Source organism: Rhinolophus hipposideros (genome assembly GCF_964194185.1).
Source record: "Rhinolophus hipposideros genome assembly, chromosome: 12".
Classification (NCBI taxonomy): domain Eukaryota; kingdom Metazoa; phylum Chordata; class Mammalia; order Chiroptera; family Rhinolophidae; genus Rhinolophus; species Rhinolophus hipposideros.
This window is the reverse complement of record NC_138058.1, coordinates 72,363,290-72,387,617: the sequence shown is the minus strand read 5'-3', so window position 1 is coordinate 72,387,617 and position 24,328 is coordinate 72,363,290. Positions and strand designations below refer to the sequence as shown.

Below are 24,328 nucleotides of genomic sequence, written 5' to 3'. Positions count from 1 at the left end.
TCCTGTCTTGGTGGCAAAGCCTGGAAATCGGTATGTGCGCTGCTGCAGGGTATTATCTGATAGGTAGCAGATTGCGGAGTAAAAGCTGATGAGACTTTGTGAGAAAGAAGAGTTCAGTGGTGATTTTCATGGGTTATTTGCTGTTTCCAAATGCCTTTTTATATCTCAAGGGAAGGTCAGGAATGGATTAGAGATGATGTCGTAAGAAAATAAAAGGAAATTCTCTACAAGAAGTTTCGACTCTCTTTTCTCCATCCTTACCTACCCTTCTCTACAATATGTCAAAAAATAATGCTCTTTTAAAATTATAACTTCTCTTTGTATTGTAACCACGCTGACAAATGTCTGGTGCCTTGTGACCGTTTTTCTGTTTAAGCTTGTCAGCAGCAGTCATGTATGTTTTTAGCATCCAATAAAATTGTCATTGTTGCGCTAGGACGAGGACTTACAAGGCAGCTATTGAATATGGATTCGAGAGGTGCTTCATGAAGGCTGGGAGTCCAAACTATTTCTCTGAGATGGCGTGCTCTATTTCAGAGGGTAGGCCGTTGCAGTTGTTTAGGCTCAAAACTCACGCTGAGTAATAACACTGTTAGCGAATGTCTCCCGTATACCGCATGTGGGCCAGGGGCTTCCCCTGTCGTTTTTCGTTTAGTCTCTGCAGTAACCCAGAGGTTGGTGTCACTCCCAATTTATAAATGCTGTCTCCCTCTCGTCACAATAACTAAAAGTGACACCCACTGATCTTTTGTGGGGTTTAATTGGGTGAAAAGGAAATTTTACCCCTCTGTGTTCTGTGAAAGGAGAGCTGTGACTAGCCTCTAGATTTGATAAGTCTTTGAACAAATAGTGCATGAGCACTTACTACGTGCTAGGCCTTATGTGCCACATCCTGCTACTGTGTAGTGGTTGGTCTCTAAATATTTGTTGACTATTAAATACATAAGTGTGTCTATTTAATCATTCAACCTTGCAAAGTATTTATTGTTACTCCCGCTTTCTGGAAGAGAAATCTGAGACTTGGCAAGGCTTAGGAACACGCGTTCCAAACCAAACAAACAAGTTCATGTTTGGGTCTTTCCAAATCCAGAGTGGGTTTGCCTCCCACTGGCCCATGCTGCCTCTGGCCAGGACGCCCTGGGGCTGGAAATTGGCTGTCTGGGGGTGGGGCGTGACGTGCATTCTGCCTGCCCACACCCCATCTCTCCTCGGCCTGCCCATTGTCCTTTCCCTCTGTCAGGAGAAGGGGCACAGACGCAGTGGTCAGTCCCTGACAGGCACACTTCCTGGAGCCCTGCTGGTTCAGAGGGAGAACTGAGACGTGCTGGGTGCAGAGTCGGTCCAAGTAACTGGTTTCACTGCAGAAGGCTGAGGGCCAGCGGGTGGTGTGGACAGAGGCAGCTCACAGGCTGCGGGTGGCTGAGGCATGAGAGGGGGGAGGCAGCCGCTGGCAGTGACAGCTCAGTCGTCACACAAACCGAGGCTCTGTCCCACAGCACCAGCCTGGAGGGACCTCCAGAGCGGCTGGCACGTGGCTGCTCTCCGGTAGCCGTGATAACAGCTGAACACGTGTTTTAATTAGTACACTCTCTATATTTTAGGCTTTGGATGTGGACCGGATGGTTCTTTACAAAATGAAGAAATCCGTGAAAGCGATAAACATCTCTGGGCTGGGTGAGTATGCCTTCTTTCCCGGGGTTTCCTTGTGGGACACATTGCATTTGCAGTCCTGATACCGTAATGTCGCTCACCATTAGTGAGTGATCAACTCAACCTTTTCTAGGCCTGCAAATGAGAGAGGTGAGCTGGCTTGTTTAAATTTTAGAAATATGTTTTGTTTTGCTAATTGTCTAATTCTGGTGTGGGGTTTCTTCCTCCACCCCCACCCCACCCCACGTTGTTCTTCTTGTTCTCTGAAGTGTAGCAGAGTTTCCCATGATGCTCTGCGTGAACTGGCTTTGCCAAACTGGTTGACAAGGACACTGGCCTCGGTCCTGCCTCTGCTAATTGGTCTGTGTGTTAATCATGTTGGAATGCCCTTTCCATTTCTCTTTTATCCCAATTTTTGCCTTTTTTATTTGGGAAGGAAATTAATAAATAGAAAAGTATAATCAACTACTCAAAGTAATATTTGAGCTAGACTTATATAAATATGTTTTTTAAAAGAAAAAAACAAAACAAAACTCTGTAACCTTTGACTTAAAGATTGCAGGCTACACATATGTAGCAAGTCTGCCCCCTGCACAAAACCTTACAAGTGATAGGAAATACATGTTTTTACATTTGTAAATAATGTAAAAAATACATTTGTATTTAGTAATTAAGTGACTAGATAGTTTCCCTCAGAGACAAGAATGGCAGCCTTGGGGGACTAGAAAGAAGTGTTACTGAGCAGAAAGTGCTCGTCTACCTGGCGCTAACAGAGCCAAACACTAAACACCGAGAACTGCAGTGGAAAAAGACTGGCTATTTTATTATGAATGACATCACCCAGGAGAACAGGAAGCTAATGCTCACAAGCCCGAACTCCCCGATGGCCTGTAGGTGACAGATTCTATGGGGCAAAGTCACAGGACACCATGCGTTAAGAGCTCAGGGTCGTGCTGGGAGCTGATTGGTCGGAGGTGAGGTAAGGGTAATGAGTCGTCTCTTCAGGTCTTGAGGACGGTTCTGAGGTCTTTTAAGGCATCCCTCTGTCTGGTCTCTTGGGACAGTAGCCAGGGGGTCATTCCACCTTAGGGCTTTGAGCTGAAACATAACTTAGGTAAGATGTTACCTTTAGCTGGCCAGAGGTCTCACTGTGTGACCATTAGTCAGGTCCAGGCTACTGTGTTCTGCTGCCTCCGGGGTTGCTGGTTATTCAGGGGAAAGGCTAGGACTTGGGGGTGTGGGGAGAGACAGAGAGAGCAAGAAGGATGATTTATAGAGCTAGGATTCAGAACTAAATGTAATCAAAGTCATAAGGATTCTCGGTTTTAGAAGTTGTGAGAAATCCCAGAGAGACTGGAACTGGGCTGATGGGTTGCAGAGAAAAAGACTTTATGGTGGGAGAGCAAAGCACTGCTGAGGATGGGTGCCTGAGGGTGGTGGCCTGGGAGAAGGGAGGCGGCCCAGGGTCTACTCCCACAGAAGCAGTCAGGCTGTTGGAAACATCGTCCCCTTCACCCTCGTGGTGTCTCCCTTTAATGAAAGTAGCATTTGGAGCAGAAGGACACAGAATGCCTTAGTTAGTGGTCGTGATGTCAGGAGGGATGTGGAACATTCTGGAAGTACGGGTCCCACCTAACCCCTCCCCCACCCCAGTTAAAATATCGTGAGCACAAGCTCCAGTAGCTCTATTTGCCTATGCCCCAGGGAGGGCTGTGTAAGCCAAGATCCTAAAGAGTCTAGTAGGAAATGTTAGCTACAAAGATATTATAATCAGGAATTGTCAACTGTACTTAGGAAGAGATTTAACAAAAAATATGCAAAAACTCTACACTGAAAACTACAAAACACTGCTGACAGAAATTAAAGACAACCTAAGTAAATGGAGAGAGCTGCAATGTAGGCAGGTTGGAAGATTTGATATTGTCAAGATGTCACTTCTCCCCAAATTGAGCTCAGCATTCACCAATCGTAATCAGAATTGCAGCAGAGGAAATTGACCACCTGATTCTATAATTTTTATGGAAATTCACAGGACCTAGAGTATCCAAAGCAATCTTGCTCCAAAAAAAAAAGTTGGTGAAAAACGATCTGACTTCAAGTCTTATAAAACAACAGTAATCAATACTCACAGGTACTGCTGCAAGGGTCACCAGGTAGATCAGTGGAACAAAATAGAGCATCTAGGAATAGACCCACATTTAAATGCTTTATTTTCAGCAAAGTTGCCAAGACAAACCGATGGCAAAAACAGAGTGTTTTCAACAAATGGTACTGGGAAAACCAAATATCCACAAGGGAACAAATGAACTACGATGCTGTCTCATACCCTACACAAAAATGAATTTGAAATGGATCGCAGATTGAAATGTAAAAGCTAAAACTGAAACTTCTTGAAGAATACATAGGAGAATATCTTTGTAACCTGGGGTAGGCAAAGCTTCCTTAGGTAGGACACCGAAAGCAATAAGCATAGAAGAAGAAAGTGATAAGAGTTCATCACAATGAAAACCTTATACTTAATCAACAGTTACATTAAGAATAGCCTAACATTTGAAAAGCCCCCAAATCAAGAAATGCAAGAGCTTACACTTGAGGAAACTGAATTAATAAGGCAATGAGAATAGGACTTTAAAATAAGAACATATGACTAATATCTTTAAAGGGAAAGGAAGGTTATTAAATTACAGAAACAAGAAATGGTACTAGTGAAAAAGAACCAATAAAATAATTGGAAATAAAAAAATATATGGAATTGTTGAATTAAAAACTAAAATTTGCTAAATTGGCACATAGGAAGAGGGAATTAGGGAGGCCCCAAGTTTCCCGAATACAACATGGAGCGTTGTCCTCATGGAGGATGATTACAGCACATTTGAAAACATACCTTCTCTCAACCGTAGCTCACACCTGATTGACTGCACCAAACAAGTTGAAACTTGTCACACACTGTTACTAAGGTTCGATGCACCACTTCCCATATTAAAGATCTCTGCCTTTCCGCTGGATGGCACTCGGCAGCAGCATTCACCATATTTTGTGATCACAAAGGAAGGCTCCATGCCACACTTTGCTTCTGGTACAACAATTTTTGTCAAAAACATTACGGGGTGTTCTCACCCACCTTACTCACCAAATCTGGCGCCGTGTGACTTCTGGCTCTTCCCTAAAGTCAAAATGATTCAGGACCTCAACAAAGCCATAAGAGCACAACTAAAGACACTCAGAAAAGAGGACTTCCAGAACTGCTTCAGAAAGTAGCAAGAACGATGGGATGTGTTCAATGCGAGGGGGAGTGTTTTGAGGGGGATTAATGGCAATGTGTTTTTTACTGTAATGCATTTTTTTAATTTAAACATTCACTGTTTTGTTTGATCACACCTTGTGATCTTTACCAAATTTATTTGCATCTGAAAATTGCAACCGCCTCTCTTCATCAGCCCACATAAACCTCAGGTTAGTAAATGCTGCAGAAAAGCAGGTGCAGTCCCATCTTCTTGAATCGCCTGGACCCAGGCGACCTGTCCAGAGTTCCCTCCCAGCTCTTGGTACCTTCTTTGAAATAAGTTGCACTTTCTGCCGTCATGCCCCGTTTTGTTCCTTCCTCCTTTGCATATGCTCTTCTATCCACTTGAAATGGCATTTTGCCACTTTATTGGAGGAAAATCGAGGCTTAAGGAAGTTGAGAAATTTGTTCTGGAATTTTCACACAGCACTCAGGGCGCCCAGCCTGTGTCCTTTCTGAGGTACCACACGCACAGCAGGCTGACAGCCCCACCTTGCAGGGGACCTCCTACTTTTGTCATCTTTTACCCGCCTGTTTTCTCATGCCAACTTAGAGTTATTATAAGGCTGTGAGTCTGGGTTGTTTTTTTTTTTTTTTTTTTTTAAGGCCAGAAAGCTGATCCTGAGTGTTTATTTCAGAACAAGTGTCGATTTCAAAAAAGTCACCTGAGGAGATCCTACCTAGTTTCCTGCCATGTTGCTGACGTCGTTCACAGCATTTTTGGAACTCCTCTCTGGAATGGCTTTTAGCAGCACATTTCTTTTTGAATATATTTAGTAGAGGAGTCTAAGAATAGATTACATTTTTTTAGAAGTAGACATCAGAAATCAGTGAGGCGCCTTCAATAAGGGCTGAAGCTGCCGGCAACCACAGGAGCGTTAGGACCACACTCATTCTGGCCCTGAGGGCACTTAGTTTCAAGGGAAGGTCCCCAAAGTGTGTGATCATTCCCATGTATGTTGTTATTGTTTCTGCTATAAGTCCTTAACTGTCCACTTAGTGTAGGAGAGATGAACTTACAATTTTAGATGTGAGCAGTGTGTGGGATGGCAGCCTGTCCTGTGACGTGAGGATTTATACAGATTTATATAGAAGGGGGATTTGTGGTGCCTGAGAGCAGCCAGCTGTGTTTTTATAGCCTAAGAACGGTTTTTACCATCTTACCACACAGTAACCCCAATATTGCCTCTTGGCCTGCAAAACCTTTAATGTCTACTCTCTGGGTTTTCACAGAAGAGTTTGCCAACCCCTGCTTTAGAGTGGTGCTTCTGAAATTTCTGAGTACCCCGAATGTTCTGGAGGTCTCATTAAAACACAGATTGCTGGGCCCCAACCTCAGTTTCTGGTTCAGTAGGTGCAGGATGGAGCCTGAGTGTTTGCCAGTCAACTAAGTTCTCAGGTGATGCTGACGCTGCTGGTCTTTGAGAATACTACCTTAGACGCACAGACATTCGCCCACACCCACACCCACCCACACACCCTCTGACTTCAAACATTGGACTGGGCCAAAAGGGCGTCAGCATGTCCCCCATACACACAAAACAATAGTTTTCTTACACAATAACAAGTATATTATGTTGGCTCCCAGTTTTCAAACAGATGACAAATAACCCAGCTAGAGGTATTTTCTGGAATGACTTGTATAGAATTTTGCAAAAGTAGTTACTATGGTGATTTGTTGAGAAACTGTTTCTACAGTAATTTTCCCACTCATCATAGACTGTTCTCTGACCTCTTAAAAAAGAAGTTCACATTTATTCTAAAACTTCTATTAGCCTAAAATTTCCTGAGCTCTGTCTCAGCCCAAAGGTATTTTTTTCCCCCTGCTGGGAAGTTGAAGCTAACATTTTCCAGCTGTGTTTGACATATCAATGGGTAGAAACATTCATCTTTATCAAGAAGAAAGCAACAAGGGACTTTCATTTTCACTTCTGTGGAATGACTCGTCTTGAAGACGTGAGGGACCTATTCTTCCTGAGTGGGATATCCCTTCTTTACTCTTGGTCTGAATGTCCTAGAGAAATGGACGCATCCTTGAAATGACACATACAAAGAAAGAAATGCTAATTTCCCCTCAAGCCCTTGCCGTCTTCCACCTACAAAAGAAAACGAGAATCCAACTTTGTGTTTCTCCGTTATTTGCAATGCTAATTAGAATGTGGCTATTAATACAGAGCTTAAAACTAATACAGAGACTTGCTTCTGTTACAGGTACCATACACAGTTGATCCTTGAACAACACAGGTTTGATCTGGGCAGGTCCACTTATACGCAGATTTTTTCAATATACAGTTGGCTCTCCGTATCCCCAGGTTTTGCACCCGTGGATTCAACCATCCACCAATTGAAAACTATTTTTGATCCCCGGTAGGGAATTCTTGGATGCAGAGGGCTGGTTGTGTAATTGTTCTATACCGTTTTATGTAAGAGACTTGAGCACCTGCAGATTTTGCTGTCTGCTGGGGGTCCTGGAACCAATTCCCTGTGTATATGAAGGGACTGTAGTTAAGTGAAAAGTTACACGTGGATTTTGACTGTGTGGGGGTTGGCACCCCTAACCCTTGTCTTGCTCAGGGGTCAACTGTAATTAGGAAAGAGCAGTTCAAAAGAAATACATGCAGTCATTTAGGACGTAAGGTTTCATTGTGCATTAAGAAGATACTGCATCTGGCATGATTTTCTGCCTGTTATATGAGAAAATAACTAAATCATAACAATCCTCAGTTTTTCGCAAGAATATGGTGAAACTGGCAGCCTGCGCTTTGTTGTGGCCTTGAAAACTGGCGCAAAGAGGTTTTGGAAAGTGCACATCACGAAAAAAAAAATCTTTATGTGGGAAGATGAACAGAGATGGTCGTCTTATTTATTTCATTGCTGATCATAGTGAAAAACGGAACGCCTCCTCCTGTGGCTAAACTAGGATGTAGCTACTTGATGGAATCATGGTTATGTAGCAACATGAAGAAACATGCTTGTGATGAAATCTTCAGACAGTAAAATTCAGGATACAAAATATATATATATACCATATCTGATAAAAAAGAATAGGAGAGTTACCACAGATAAAGAAACTACGTCTATATTGATCATAAACCTGAGAATGGAAACATGCCAATTATAATAATAATAGTCTTACACTCATGAAGACCTATACAGGCCGAGCACTTTGTTGGACACACACTTGACGTAAATGTAATCTGACAACAACTCTGTGGTTAGGTCTCGCAGTAACTCCGTTTGTAGGTGAGGCCCCTGAGACAGAGAGGTCATGTCCCAGGGTCGTGGAGCCAGCAAGTAGAGGACCTGAGACTGCAAACCAGCTGCTTCCTGGTGGCCACTGTGACCATGGCATCCCATGCCTGGCGCACAGGGACACACAGTGCAGTAAAACCCCGCGGGGCTGCTGTGGGGTGTCTAGGTGTCATCTGGCCAAGCTCTAGCGGTCCTAATGAGAAAATTCAGGGTGTGGGTGGGGGGGTTGATCACAAGCTCAGCAGGAGCCAGTACATGACAGCTGTGTTCAAGGGTGAGTCGCAGGTGACTTAGGGAAGTATGTAGTGCTTCTAAAACAGAAGGTGGTCGCCCCCTTATTGAACTGTGAGAACAACCTCAAGATCTCAGAGCTGAAGACCTCATTGGAGGAGGACACTGGAAGGACATAGGTAGGACATCTTGGTTTGGGGAGGGAGGGAGAAGGCATTTCTGAAGGCGGTGTGCTCTGGGATGGGGAAGTGAGACATACCATGTGGCCCTCTGTAGGGGGTAGTTTCAGGAGAGCAGGTTTTGACTCAGATGTGAGGGAGAAGTTAGCTGGTGAGCAGGTCATTGGAAGGGTTCCAGTTGGGGGTTGGTGGCCCTCTGTCTCTAAGGAAGTGGTGGGGGAGGTGGAGTCGTGGACTCTTAAGAGCTCGAGATGTCTTCTGGTTTCAAGGCTCTGAGATTCTAGTGATCTCTTCTCTGCTGGTTAAGAAAACCGATCCGAATTTAGATGGGTAACTTGTGGGATCCTGTCAGCAGTGACCAACCTGTTAATCATGGAGAGAGAGCTGATCCGAAGGAATGCAAAAATTTGTGACTTACAGTCCCAAGTGTTAACATGTCATATTTTACATCGTCTTTAGAAAATTGAGACTAAATAACACAGTTTGGTGACCTGTCTTTCTTTAACTTGGCATTCTAACCTGACCACATTTCTACATCATGATTTTAAAATTAGTAATAATTTAAAATAATATTCCATTCTACAGATCCACTGTTACTGAACCACTTCTGTATTGTTGGAACTTTGTACGTTTTCAGTTTTCGCTCTTCACAAATTGTTCTGTACACACATCTCTGATCACTTTATTTCTTTGGAATAGATTTCTAAAAGAGGGATTACTAGATGGCAAAAAACGATTTTTAAGACTTTTGCTACAGAGTACCAAATTGTGAACTGAGAGATTTTTATCTGGGATGATTTTAGAAGTAAAATTCTAAAAATGGTTTTTTCCTCTGGGACGTTCACAGGGGAGAGATCCTGCTAAGAAATGGGGATTATCTTTGACTTTAAGAAATGTGCTGAGGTGCCAGGAGTTAGACCTAATACCAGGTGATGTGTGGGGCCCACAGCTCCAGGGGAAATGGGCTCCTTCACGTTGAGTCGCACAGATTATCCTGACATTAGAATTGTGGCTCACCTTTGAATATTAATCACCATGGCATGTAGGGAAGGCCTTTGGGAAGCTGGCACTGCAGAGAGCAAATGCCTCATCTTAAATGCAGCCTTGGTGGAGCTGTCTGCGTGGATGGTTGGTATGTGCAGTGTCAGCAGAGGGGTTTGCCTCAGCCTGACCGCCAAGTGGCCAGTGGTCTGGCCTGGAACGGGGTTGCAGGGTCCTAGTCAGCGTGAGCCCGGAGACTGAGGTGGGGCGGTCATCAGGCTGCCCATGCACCCACCCACCCCGTTTCTCCCTGGTGGTGGCACTTGGTGTTTGGGTTACCAGTGCGTGTCCTTGGCTAGAGGGTTGTAATGTGTGTGCTCGCTTAGAGCTGAGGTAGTGCTGATGTGATGAGCAAATGAAGAAACAGTTCCTGGTGTGGTTGGGAGACCGCCGGAGACTGGACGTCAGGACACCTGCCTTCTTCATGTGCCAGCTCTGCTGCACACGAGCTGTGTGCACTTGAGCAAGTCAGCACCCTCTCTGAGCTTCGGTTTTCTTGCCTGTACAGAGAGGACACTGGAGCAGGTCTCTTTTAGACTGAAAAGACCCAGCTGTGGCCATGGGTGGCCCTCCAGGGGATGGGCCATGAGTTCTGTGCTGCCCTTTGATGCGGAGCATCGGGAGCTGGACGCGGGCAGGGGCTTTCCAACTGAGAGAGCGTTCCCGGCCTCTGACACACGGGACTTCATGTTCCCGTAGGGTTCATACCTTCCTGTTCCTGCTGCTTTTCTGTTGGAAAGTCCGACCTGACCTTGGAGCCCCAGCTCAGGTGGCTGGGGTCTGAGTCCTCGGCAGCTAGCACGTTGCCTGGCGCTTTGCAGGCCGTCAACAAATGGATTGATTGATGTATCTTTCCTTAGACATCGATGACACTTGTCTGTGTGTCCCCCCAGCACGCTGTCACACCCTGTTGCAGGGCTGGAGGTACCGAGTGAGATGTTTGAGGTAGAAGTTACGGTCGTTAAAGGTGAACCCTCCTGTCCTTTGGCTCGTGGGTGGCCTGCTTCCCGTCTGTGCTGTGGTCCTTGAGTAGGAGTAAATGCGCCACCTCCTGTCCTTTCTGGTCTGACGATTACTGCGTGAACTACATGCACTGGGCCTTCTCCTTGATATCAGTTTTTCAGTTTTTTATTTTCTAAGGAGGGCGCAGCCCACAGTGGCCCATGTGGGGATCGAACCGGCAATCTTGGTGTTATTAGCACCATTCTCTAACCAGCTGAGCTAACTGGCTACCCCAATTTTTTAAAATAACAGAATCAAATAAACTGAAAAGCACACAAAACCCAACTGTTACGTCTCCACTCAGTGTGTGCACGTGCTTGCTGGCTTTGTGATGTATTTTTCTGCGAGAGTCTCTCATTTTGTCCCTTTGGATGGATTGGTAGAAAGCATGACTTCTGTGCCCTGAGGTATGGGACCTGGGGAGGCTGCTGGGTTAGAATTGAGAAGAAATAGTCTTAGCTATGGTCTCGGGGACTCAGATTCTCATTTTCTTAAGTCCCGCCCACATCAAAGATTCTTGGCTCTAAATCATAATAAGAACCAGTTATAGATATATTTGAACAAGGGGGAGGTGGGAGAGTGAGCTCTTTTTAGAAGAACAGCTTTCACAATTCTGTAAATAAAAGCTGATAGCCCCAGTTTGGGTTCTTTCCAGAAACTTTCTTCCCAAGCTATTTATTTTAGGTTCCTATTTTAAATTTGTTTTTGGCTAAAGAAAAATAAAGGCACTCAATTACTTTCTGATCTCGAGTAGGAAAGTCGCAAACGGGGGCCCGTCGGGAGCAGTCAGTCAGCGACTGTGCATTGATGGGGGCTCTGCTGCTCTTACCGTGGGCGTCGTGCTGGGTGTTACAGGGAACCCCGAGAGACAGGGTACGGTTGTTTGTCTGGAAGCTTCACATTTGTTGGCAAGAACAGAAATTTGTGTTAAAAACACCAACTGGATCATCATAAAGAGCTTTCCACTGACCTAAGCTGGGCTAGCTTGAGCATTAGAAAATGATGATTGCAGTGGATGAAAATACTTTAAATAGAAACACATGAATCATGGTGATACTGATGAGCCAAAAAACTCATTGATCACCATTGGGGTTGCTAGGATCAACACATTATTTTAAAGATTTATGGGGAAAGAATTTGTTTTGAAACAAAGCCTACACCAGGTGGTCCATTGAGAAGCCCAGAAGGAGGGATGATAGGAAGTTCGTTTAGACTTCTTGGTTCTGGAAAGTGAAGCCTTGCCATCTGTTTCTCCTCCGTGCCAGGCTGTTGACTGTCCATGAATAGAAGGCAGGTTCCTCCTTCCCCAGGTGACCAGGGGCTGGCAGGCAGCCTTTGTCGTGAGCACAGGGTGGACTTGGCCCTACCACACCTCTTACCCACTGTGTGATCTTGGGCAAATCATATAACCCCTCTGAGCTCCACTTTATTCAAAAGATGATAGGAATGAGCATGACACCTCGTGGTGTTACCAAATTCAGTGGAGCAGAAGGATTAAAGGCCAACTAATCAGCATTTATGAAAAGCAAATCCTCTCCTGCCCTTTGAGTGCTCATGGAGAGCAGCTGTGATGGTCCAGGCACTGTTTTGAGGGCCCCACATGGCTCCCAAGGCCACTTTGGCCTCTGCATTCCTGTTTCTCTCACCTAGGGGAGTGACATCACCAGACGTCTGCTTGTGGCTGTCACTCCCTTCTAAAACCGCACTGGAATTGCCCACATCTTGACCACCTTTTTTTTTAAGGTTTTATTGGGGAAGGGGAACAGGACTTTATTGAGGAACAGTGTGTCTCTCCCAGGACCCATCAGCTCCAAGTCAAGTTGTTGTCTTTTCGATCTTAGTTGTGGAGGGCGCAGCTCAGCTCCAAGTCCAGTTGCTGTTGTTCAATCTTAGTTGTAGGGGGCACAGCCCACCATCCCTTGCGGGAGTCGAACCAGCAACCTTGTGGTTGAGAGGACACCCTCCAACCAACTGAGCCATGTAGCTGCCCGGGAGCTCAGCGGCAGCTCGCTGTCCTCACTGTAGTTGCAGAGGGTGCAGCTCACTGGCCCATGTGGGAATCCAACTGGCAACCCTGCTGCCCAGAGCTCACGCTCCAACCAACTGAGCATCGGCCCTTGACCACCAATTTTGCAACAGTTAAAATAGCGAGTGGTTTGAAAGGAATTGCCGTTCACTGGTGACCACGTGCTCTAGAATTGTAAGTAGAGAAAAAAAGACAGCATATCTCATCTGTCTCTGAAATGAAACTTTAAAAATGTAAAGCTGGGTGCTTTTGGTTTGGTCAAAGGGAGTTATTTTCAGTGATGAAACAAACCCCGGTGTAGCAGAGCAGAAGATGGGCTTTGTGGTCAGACAGACTTGGTTTTGAACCTGACTCGGCCTCTTTCTGGCTGTTTCCCAGCGTAAGTTATTGGGTCTCTTTAAGCCCCAACTTCCTTTCCGCATCATGAGAAGTAATACGTGTCGTATAAAGCTGTTGTGAAGTATAGAAAAAATGTGTCGTGTGTGCATATAAATGATATGGGTGCTGCCACTAGCGCTAGTTAGGGCTGAGTGTGGTCGTCTGTGACCCTGACCCTGTTCCTTGTTCTGTCGTTAACCTTGTGGAAACCTCACAACAGGCTCTAGCCTTCATGTGGCGGAGACATAGCCCCCGCGAGTGAATGACTTACCCAGGTCACATGTGTTCCCTGGAGGGCGTGGGACTGGAACCCAGACCTTCTGAGTGCTCGTCCTGCTCTGCCCCACGGGATCTGAGTGCTTCAGTCTTAAGTCGTTTGCTGAGTGTCGCCTCCGAAGCGCAGATCTCTCTCAGGTCCTTGTCTGGAATGGGAACAACCGCAATAACAAAAAGGAAAGGAAAGGGGCTTGAACAGTGACATTAGTTTTCTGTTGTGTTTGTTAGGTCCACTTAGGAATCCCCCGAGCCATCCAAATGCCACTGAATGTCGGGCAAGGTGTGATGGGTGGGCACTTCGTTCTTGGGTCATAGGGTGCTAACTCCGGGGCAAGGATTGCCCTCCACGGACGGTCCCCTCCTTTGCCCGTTGTCGGGCCCTGTCCAGGCATTGTCATTGGCTGACAGTTTTATTTCCCTGGGGAATTTGGTAGCATTCACGTACAAGTTTACACTGCATGTCTGCCTGCCCTCGTGACTGTAAAGTGGTGGTGTTATGTTTCTAGTTGAAATGATGAAAAAAATAGACATCAGGTGTCCATGCAAACAGAAGTTGTTTTACTATAGACTGGCCAGATTCATTTCAAAAGACCTAACCCAGAAGTGAGGGAGTGACATTCAGTCACATTAAGTCAGCAGAGTTACCTGTGACGCCTAGCCCACCTCCGTTTCTGCATCCGAGGTCGGAGGCGGGACTCTGGCCTCTACAGCTTGCTAAAGATCCAGGGATGATTTTGACGTGCAGCAGGAGTTGGGAACCACTGAGCCGGAGACCCAGAATATAGGTCCTTGCTCGTTAAGGTGCTGCTTTGAGGCTTAATGATAGTAAAATACCTTCAGATCGACGGCCAGGGTTTGGCTTTTTTGTTCAAAGAACCTCTGTGTTGTATTCTGTTTCAGGCACAAAGACAAATAAAACCTAGTCACTCTCCTCTAAAACGCTTCCAACATATTTGGGAACATGTTTCCCAAATTCCAACGTAACATGCTGAGTGCAAGGGCAAGAAGGTGCCCCAGCCAGATACCAGCATAGGGCGGAGTCCTGGAAGGCTTCCTGGAGGGAGGCTGAGTCTGTGGAATGCGCAGGAGTCAGGGAAGGCAGGGTCTCCGTCCGGGCAGGGGATGAGTCTGAGCAGAGGCACAGGGACACATAAATGGCTTTTGCTGCCCTGGCCTGTGCTCCGAGAACCAGGCTCTTCTGTATTGAAAGGAGATGCTGTGGTGTATGGCTCTGGAGTAGTCGTGAGTTTCACACTAGACAAGAGCAGGAATCTCCTCCTAAGTCGACTTGACTGGTGACTCCGGCCGTCACGAGGCCAAGGAGGGGTCCTTCCTAGGAGGTCTGGAGGGCGTTGGCGTTGCCTGGGCAGTCTCATCCGTGGGCTGGCGATGGGGGCTCGTGGAGGCTCTCGCCCTCGTGCCCGTCAGGCTTGGGCACCTGTTGCTGGCACAATGGGATCTTGTCACGACAGCACAGTTCTTTTGTGCGCCCGGTGCAACTTGGCTTTTCTCAGATTTTTATCCTGCCAGCGTGTTTGTGTTATTCACAACTAAGGAGAACCTGGTGGGGAAGGGGACAGAGAAGCCCTGCATTAACAGTGCGTCTCACGTCGCTGTTGCAGCTCATGTGGAAAATGAAGAGCAGTACACCCAAGCTCTGGAGAAGTTCGGCGGCAACTGCGTGTGCAGGGATGACCCGGACCTGGGGAGCGCGTTCCTGAAGTTCTCGGTGTTCACAAAGGAGCTGACGGCACTTTTCAAAAACCTGGTAAGCGTCCTCCTGCACCTGAGGCCGCTGTGGGCAGCATGTGAGGGGCCTGCGGTTCCTGGAGTCGGAAAGGTGGCTCAAAAGAGGATACTTAAGGTTTGTCTGCTAAACCAGGGATGAATTTCATACCTCGTGGGGTACCAAATGGAATGATATTTTCTATATACGTTAGGTCACTTTGGAATAAATTTTAGAGTTGTAATGTGTACTCTAACAAGATTTTTTAAGTTCAGTTTGGCATTTTAAATGTGCACAGCTGTGGGGAAAAAGATATATGCCTCTATCTTTTTAAGGGCCTCTGACTTCAATTTTTAATAATTTCTAAACTGTGTGGAATAGTTTGATTCTGCTAATTATAGTCAGCATTGAAACTTCCAATATTTAATAAACATGTTTCAGACCCGTCTTACACAGCAAGGTAACCTGTAATCAAAGTGCAGAAATTACCGTGAATATTTAAAGGCCTTTTATCCTCCCAAATGCAGATCCTTAAAAAAGTCTCGCTTTCTAGGCGAGTGGGAATTCGGAGCTGTGCTTCTTGCCTGTGGTTGGTGCTTGGGAACGTGGGTGAATGGGGTCTTTCTCAGGCTTGGCAGCTCCGTGCTGCCCTTGTCCTCGTGGTGGGAATGGAATTCCGAAGAAACAGCCTCCTGAGAGGGTATCTGTGACCCAGCTGGTGGCTTCTCCCACAAGGGGAATGGACACTGGGATCGTCCCAGCATCTCTTTCCTGTTTTTCTCCCCCAACTTCTCCTAAAGGTCACGGACGACCAGACCAGGTCAAGAACTCAATAATGCTTTGTATGTAGGTCACAAACAACAGTATCTTTTTTATGTCTCTTGTCAGCAAGCTCCTAACAAGTGAACAAAATAACTCCTCATCCTTGAAATGGTGATGGTGACTGGTTTGTAAGTCTGGCCTAGACGGGTAGAAACAAGGGAACAAATGTGTGAGTTCATAACAGGAAGGGGGAGAGCCAGGACTTTCAGACTCTGGGCCTCTCCCTCCGTCTCTTCACTTATAAAGTATCCCAGTTGGAAATGGTAAGAATAAAAAGGCGTTGCTGTGCTGATGTTTTTCCCTCGGGTTAATTTGAAATCTCTTGGGTTTTTTTTTTTTTTATCAAGTTCATTGCCTGTGTGTTTCTGCCCCAAACAGGCTGATGGCATGCACACTGAGCAGTGGAGCCCTGGCCCCTTTTCAGCCCTGCTCCCTGGACTGGCAGACATGCTGGTTTGGGGGTCACCACTGAGTCAGATTGGAACTTTTTTTCTTTTAACTGGAGAAACAGTGGCTCCAGGGAAGAGCTGTATAGATGCTGGCATGTGGGGGGTGCCTCCCAGTGAGAAAGGCAGCCTGCTGCCTCATCTCGCAGCCCTTCAGTGGGTAAGCCCCATGCACGCACACAGAACTGCCAGCCAGTTGCCTAATGCCTGACTCTTAAATATGAATGAACAGCCTCCAGAATGAAAGGGACCAAAATAAACAAAAAGAAAAAGGAAACAGAGCCAATGAAAGAGCAAAAGAAAACTCTAAAGAAACAATTTTAATTCCTTAGAGAAATCGGAATAGACATTGTATCCGGAAGGAAGAGTCAGATGCGACTTGTGGTTAAAGAAAATGGTGGTGGGGGGGACAATTAATGTTTAAGAAAATATAAAACTAAAAGTCCCCTGAGAAGGGTTGGAGGAGAAGAAATCTCTCAGAAATTAGATCAAAAGACAAAAAAGTAGGAAATGGGTAAAGGATGAGACGAGGGTTAATCCTCAAGGTCCAGTACCCAAATGACAGGTGTTGTAGAAAGAGAGAAAAAACAGAAGCAGGACATCGTGAATGCAAACAGGTCACAGACGGTTTCTCAAACTGAAGGATTCGCATGTCCAGGCTGAAGGACTTGGGCGCGTCCAGCACAGGAAGGGAAGGGGCCCACCACTTCCATGTCAAGTGGCAGAAGATCTTAAATGCTTCCCCAAAGCACACAGAGGGTTAAGAATCAAAGTGGCACTGGGATTCTCAACAGTAACATGACATTTTAAGGCCTGGAGCCGTGCCACAAAGAGCGCACCCAGGGAGCATCATTCGAACCTGGAGTTACACCAGCCGGCTGAGCACCAGAGAAGGATCACAGAGACTGCCCGGCATGCAAGGCTCGAGAACTTTAGTTCCCGCTTGCACTGTTTCTCTGCAGCTCCTAAAAGATGTGCTTTGGCAAAATGAAGAGGGAAACCAAGACAGGGATCGTGCAAAGCAGGAAACAGGACTCAGCCAGGAGGAAGCACAAGAACCCCCAGCAGGGCACAGAACAGGAGGCTGAGAGAGGGGCCAGCCCCAGACACTGATGGCATAGGAGACGGGCAGGCAGGAGGCCGGGACTTCACCCCAAGCAACTAGCGCTTAATCTTCATCTCAACTGTAAAATGGAGGTGATAATGCCGTACTTGGTCTTGTGTCTAGAATACAGCGGATTGCTTTTACACAGCTTAGTTTACTTAATCCTTATAACAATCCTAGAAGGTGAATTGGTGTTATTCCCACTTTATAGATTGGATAACTGAGGCTCTGGGTGGTGTAGCGCTACTCTCTCTCGGGAGGGCACTGGGTCCTCACCATCTTTTGGACGTGTGCCTCTGGGTGTAGAAGGGCTCACCTGCAGCTCTGTACGAAGGAATCCTGACTCAACAAGCTTGTACTCAGTGACCAACATGAGCAGCTGCCCAGTGGATTAAGAGCAGCCCCTGCTTGTCTGGATTTTCTGACAGCAGGCAGGGCCGGGACAGTGTCACGGCCCACCAGCCCATGGCTTTGCCACAGCACTGCAGAGGTCCCTGCAGGCCGGCTGCTGTGCCTTCTGCAGCATGGGAGCCATCGCTGGCCACCATGCAGTGAGCGCGGGGCAGTGAGGACGGGCCCCAGGCAGTGAGAGTGTCCCACTTCCTGCTAGCACATGCAGTTCTCCTGTCAGCTGTACAGCGCTGCCAGTATTGTACTGCTTTATCTTGCTGGGTCCTTAGCAAGGGCCAGAGTGGGGGGTCCAATCTAGGTCTTACAGCTCCAAACCGGTGCTCTTTCTACTGTGGTATGTAAACCTCCTGGGGAAAGAAAGACTGACCAAAGGGAAAGGCCGCTTGGAAAAGTGCAGCATAAAGAAAAATGCAAACTGGGCCGTACTGCTGTACTGGCCACAAGGCAGCCGATGGCCTCGGTTTCATCTTAAAACAAGGAAAAGTCAGCATCAAGGAAAAAGGAATAGAGGGACTGGCATTTTGTAAATTAAAAACCCAGACCCCGGAACCATTTTCGAGTCATTATGATGTATGCTAACTTACTAATGACCGGGCAATCAACGCTTTATGTCCATGGGCATTACTTTAGTTTCATTTTTTACTTTATGTAGCTAGAATTGTTGATCCTATTTCCTGGCAAAGATCAGAGAGAGAGAAAATCTCCTATTTGTGCCAAAATTAGCTTTCACCAGGCCTGATTTTCCAGGCCACCAGTGCTGGTGGGGAGGCCGTACGGCTGTCCGAACACCAAGTGGCCGCTTCTGAGAAGCTGGTGCTGAGAGTGAGCTGATGATAAGAAAATTCTCCTTTTTTGGTATTTTGTATACCGTTCTTAGCCCTATTTTTGGTCACATCTGTCTCCTATCTCTTATTTTGCCTTGCTTTCCCCCAGGCATTTAAAAAACCTTTCGGTTCTGTATGGCTAAGATTCTCGATTCTACCTCTTGCTCAGAAAGAATAATAATTACCACCTCTCTGCTTTGTGGCCTTGAAAGAATGTTCATAAAGCAGTTGGAACGTCTCCGAAAAAAGGCCAACTCAATATGAGGTGGGATTTTGTTACTAAGGGGTGAGATTCTCACCTGCGGGAAAAGTCTGTCAGTTTTCTCTGCAGCGATGCAGGAGAAAGTGGGGAAACAAGGCAGCTCCAGAAATGTTCCATGCATGAAATTAAACGGGTTACAAAGTCAGCCCAATTTCTTAGGTTCTTTTCCTCCTACCACACGGATATGCGAATCCTGGAAAAGAGTTTTCCAAGGGCCACTTCCGTGCTGAGAAGTGGTTTTTTAGTGAGTGACGGCAGTAAAGGACACGTTTCTGGAAGGTCAATTACAGATACTTAGTCCTGTCTCTGGTTGCAGAGGACTGGTAGTAAAATTTGTCCACAGAGCCTGCTGGAGGTGGCCAGTGGGTGCTGGGGCCAGAGATGGGTGCCCAGTGTGAGATCCTAGAGCGGCCCTGGCCGGGGAATCACACTTCACTCACATGGAAAGATCCACCTCAAGATTCACAACTTGAAAGTTCCACCAACCAACATGCATATACGCCATGCATTTTGTTTAAACACAAGTGATCGGAGTTAGAAGACACTGTAGCCACAGAGTGAAGAGCTAGTGAGGTTCTGTTGGGTAGTGAGTGGTAGCCAGTGGCTGTGTCCCTATTGTCCCTATGCTGTGCGCAGTGCCTGGCGTGGAGCATTCCTGCCCTGCTGCTTTGCTCGTGGTACTTGGGTCAGGTGTGAGCTCATTCCCCATAGTGATAAAGCTTCTCTCAGTGCTTAATACACAGGTCTTTCTACCAGAGGTCCTCACCCTCGGCACTTACATAAACGTTTTCTAACTTCCTTTATTGAAAATGTCTCACATTTTTAAATGTCTTACATTTCTTATTAAACTAAGTGCTGATCATAAGTTCATCTTTGGGGAAGGAAGACGTGCCATGGTTTTGCGCATAGATTAATGAACTGTGCTGAAATCTAGAGAAGCCCCCAGTGGCTTGTGCATGGTTTATGGGAATATCTGCCCCTAGACTGGGGCCAGACTATCGCTTTCCTCTTCCGACATCTGCTTTTTACATGCTGACACTCTTTTTCCTCATGAGTTGCCTTTTCTTGCTGCTGTCACTGCCTGTCTCCAGCACCATAAGCTGGAAAACAGGATGACTTGGCTCGTTAGGCTTGTATGTGGAGTAAGAGTGTGTAGTGTTCTAGTGAGGAGGGCTGGGGCTCCTCTTGGGGAACAGAGCTTGTGGATGGGCCCCCTGACAGCTACTTTGGACACCTAGAAACCTCTGCCACTGATATTTTAATCTGGCCTAATGTACGGTTGGAAATTCTTTGTCTTAGATTCGCAAGACTTCAACTCGAAGCTCCTTCCTACACTCAAACCCCTGACCAAAATGAAAGCACATCCTTCATTTGACCAAACAACAGAAGCGATAAACACGGTCAGAGCCGTGTTTTGGTGGTTGCATGGCCACGTAATATGCGTGACTTGTACTTTGATAGTATTTCTGGACTCTTTTGGAAAGGCAGTGCCACCTCATTGTAACCCCCATGATACACTGAGTTTTAGAGGTCAGAGAAAGTGGGAAAAGCCATGTGGGGAGAGGACGGTGGGGTGACGCCTTGGGTGGGAGGAGACTCAGCTGAGAGGAGTGGCTGAGGGCCTCCGGGGTGCTGGGCCATGCTCCGGTGCTGTGGGGTGGGGAGTGCTTGTAAGTCCCACCTGGCCAGAGGCACACAGACACTTGTACTGGAATGTACTGCGTGCTGTGCTGGCCACTGTGCAGATGCCATGGAAACCTGAGGGTGCAACCCCAGGGAGTGGGCCAGACTCCTGCCCCACCGTGGGTCCTTGGGTCACGGGTGGAGGTGGGGCAGGGGTGTCCTCAGGTCCATGTGCGCACAAGTGCAATGACAAGGTTTATAAGCACATGTCCTGTAATAGCTTTAACACTTGTTGAATGCGTGGAGGGCCTGCTGTTACAAGATAATCATTTGAAAGCACTAATGAACTCAAAACAGGGTTTGTTTTTATTTACTTCGGTTGTCTTTTATTTTCTCCATTGACGGCTATCAAAAGGACAGCCACCACAAGGTAGGGGACGTGAAACTTAAAAAAAAAAATCTCTTACCAAACCTGAGAGAGAATGTGTGGGCAGGCCAGAGTCGAGGATGGGATTGGAGGAGGAGGGCGGCTGGGCCCCAGCAGCAGAGGTGCAGGAAGAGAGCCGTGATGAGGGACCGCAGCCTTCTGTGATCAGGAAGCCATGGTGACTTTCCCTGGCTCTGCTGTGAAGGCGGCAGCGCGAGGAGAGCCATGGGTGAAGGAGAGCCACGGGTGAAGGAGAGCCGTTGAGGCTAGGAAAGGAAGGAGCAAGTGAAGAGAGGGATTTTAGGAGCTGAGAGACTCGAGCCTATTCCTAGGCCACAGGGGAAGGAGCTGGTGGCTCGGAGAGGTAGATGGCACGGGAGAGCCATCCTGTGTCACCACCTCCTGTGGGGACGTGCTCAGCCCAGAGGCGAGCCCCTACCCCTCTGGGGGAAACTGTCAGCAAATTTATGTAGATAAATTCAGCGCTCTGGTATTTTGTGTGCATTTCCCTTTCCTCGGGAATTTTCAGCTCTTTCCTAACCATTCCTTCAAGTCTGAAACTTGGCAAACCACGTGGATGCCTGTATAATTCAGATTCTAGTTGACAAAGCACTTGGACACAGTTTGTTTCATTTGCACCCCCGGAGCCTTATCCTTGCACTCAGGTGGAATTATCTGGGCTCCCAGGCCCTTTTCCCTTAGGCCCTCTGAACCATCATCTTCATTTCCACAAGCTTTTCAGGGCACGAGCAGGCACATTACAGTCAGAAGCACTGCCCTCGAGCAGTTCTCAGACTGCAGCCCCTGAACTTGTCAGAAGGAAAGCCACCGGCCCCACCGCCTGCCTGCTCAATCGCAGTTCTCACACTTGAACCCCTCAGCGGCCCTGGCCCATTGGTCAGACAGCCCTTCTTGGGGCCATCCCGAGTTTCTGATTCCATGTGCCAAACTCGCTACTGGAGAACCGGCTGCTCTAGAGGACAGGAGGGCAAAGTGCCTCAGACACTTACCCTGGGGACAGTGAAGCCAGTAAATACCTTCTGCCTCGGATTCGCGGAGGTAATACCTTTGAAAAGGTGCTTTTATTTTTGGTTGATGGCTTAATGAAACATTTCCTCACACATGGGTTTCAGAAATTGTGGGTTGCATGAATTCTGGGTTCTTGTGTGTTGCCGCTGCTTCTCCCTGCACGGGTGTTCAGCCTGGTTGGTTGTAAGGGGGCTGAAGTGTGTGGTTTCATCATCTATTCTCTAGTGGAAGAGAGGGGGCTAAAAATCATTATTGTCTCTCCACTTCGAACCTGAAAGATCAAAGCAGGGTGACTGCCAGAGACAGCGTTAAAGGCAGAAACCAGGTCAGCTATTTCCCCTCTTTCTTCTGGTGTGAAAGTTGGTCGTGTGTTTTGGCAACTGGCTGGTGTTCTTGCAGTTTGTGTTAAACACTCAAGATCGGCGTGGGCTCCCCCCAGCTCCTTTTTAATTAAACAAACTGTCAGAGTGGCTCTGCTGCCAAAGAAACAGGACCGACAGCCTGCGGCCCCCGGGCTGTGAGCAGGGTTGTGACGTGTGTGCACACGCGTGTATGTGTCCCCGGGGAAGGAGTCTCCACTCACACTCAAGATGAAAGTGACCTAGATGGTTTTCCTTTTGAAAGTGTCCTCATACGTATCTGATGAGCTGCTCTGTGTATCAGGGAAATAGAGAAAATTCTGATGTCTGTGCGGCTGCCCTCCACCCCACGCCACCCCCATAGGGATTCAGAATCACTGCTTCTCCTGCTCCCATCTTGTCGTCAGGGGTGAAGCTGTACTCTCTCAAGTGCAGTCCCGTCTGATGGAGTGATGGGGAGAGCTCCGGCTCCCGCATTCTCAGCTCAGCTCTGCTCCCTCTTAGTTGTGTGATTTGAGCGCAAAGTGGATGGCTTAACCCTGTCTCTGTTCCCATATCTGTAAAATGGGGATGACACCTGTTTCTCATGGTTGTAAGGATTAAATGAGATTAAATTGTCCTGTGCCATTCAGTGATTTGGTCAGGCCATTTTACCTAGTACCTTCAGTTTCTCCCCCAGTTTTTTGCCTGAATGCCCATTCTTTCAGATAAGCAGCCGGTGGAAAGAATGGAGAAAACTGTTCTATGGACCTGTCAGGCTCACGCCTGTCTCAGGCCTCCATGTTAGCAAGTTCCTCTGCAGAGATTTCCACATGCTCTCTGTCCCACTCCCTCATACACTGCTCAAATGTCACCTCCTAAAAAGACTTTCCTGACCACTCTTTGAGAGTTCTATCCCATGAATAATCATAGCAGCTTTATTTGTAACACTCGTAGTAGACCCAGACTGGAAACAACTCAAAAGGCTGTCAACAGGTGTCTGGAGAAGCAGATTGTAGCACAGCCCGACTGTTCAATGGGAAAGGAATGAGCTGTTGGTGCAACAACATGAATGAATCTCAAAACAGTTAGGAAAGAAGCTGACAAAAAGCAGTGCATACTATATGATTCTATAGATAGAATATTCTAGAAGATGCAGATTATTCTTTGGGGACAGATGCAGATCAGTGGTTGCATGGGGAGTACATATTGGAGAGTGAGGAGCTGGGAGACGGGGGTTGCAGAAGGGGCACAAAGAAACTTTTGGGGGTGATGGATATGTTCACCCTGGATTTTGGCGATGGTTTTGTGAGTATGTAGTATGTCATAACTTACCAAATTGTACACTTTAAATGCATGCAGTTATGTCAATTACACCTCAACAAAGCCACTTAAACTTTTTTTTTAAGCTTTTGGTCTAAAGCATTGCTGTCCAATGGAGCTTTTTGCACTGATGCAGTTGGTCTATATCTGCTCGGTCCAGTGTGTGAAGCCACACTGAAATATGGCTAGTGCACTGAGAAACACAGTTTAACTTGACTTCATTTTCACCCATTTACATGCAAAGGGGCACATGTAGTTAGTGTCTGTCACGTTTATTGGGCAGCGCAGGTGTAAAGCCCTGCCTGCACGCTAACATCCCTCCAATACCAGCTCGCGCCCTCCTGGGTCTCAGGCTCCAGCTCCCGGACACAGCCTGAAGCTTCTGGTATGTGCTCGCTGTTTGCTACGCGCACATCCTGGCTAATGCTGAACGCTGCCAAGAATGCCCGTAATTGAAGCAGTGAGGTCTGGGGTTTCTTTGCAGCTTTCCACCCTCTGAAGAGGGGGTGCTGCAGTGGCCTGTGAACAGGCAGGTTTGCCTTTATCTTTGAAGCCGTGGTTTCCTCTTTCACACTATGATTGAGCAGCATTTGCTCAAGTTAAAAAGAAAACTCCACAGATCTGAAAGTGTTGTCTTTTCTGCCTCTCAGGTTTCTCGTTAATTAGGTACATGA

General features: G+C 47.0%; 1 protein-coding gene across 4 annotated transcripts in view; it reads left to right on the top strand.

The window, feature by feature from the left end:
- ASAP2 (ArfGAP with SH3 domain, ankyrin repeat and PH domain 2) overlaps positions 1–24,328 on the top strand; it is a 149,327-nt gene that overhangs the window by 52,761 nt on the left and 72,238 nt on the right. For all 4 annotated transcript variants that reach the window (XM_081069021.1, XM_081069020.1, XM_081069019.1 and 1 more), the window contains exons 2-3: positions 1,602–1,674; positions 14,941–15,086. In XM_081069021.1, the coding sequence (XP_080925147.1) occupies positions 1,602–1,674; positions 14,941–15,086 (219 nt within the window). The remainder of the gene's footprint in view (positions 1–1,601; positions 1,675–14,940; positions 15,087–24,328) is intronic.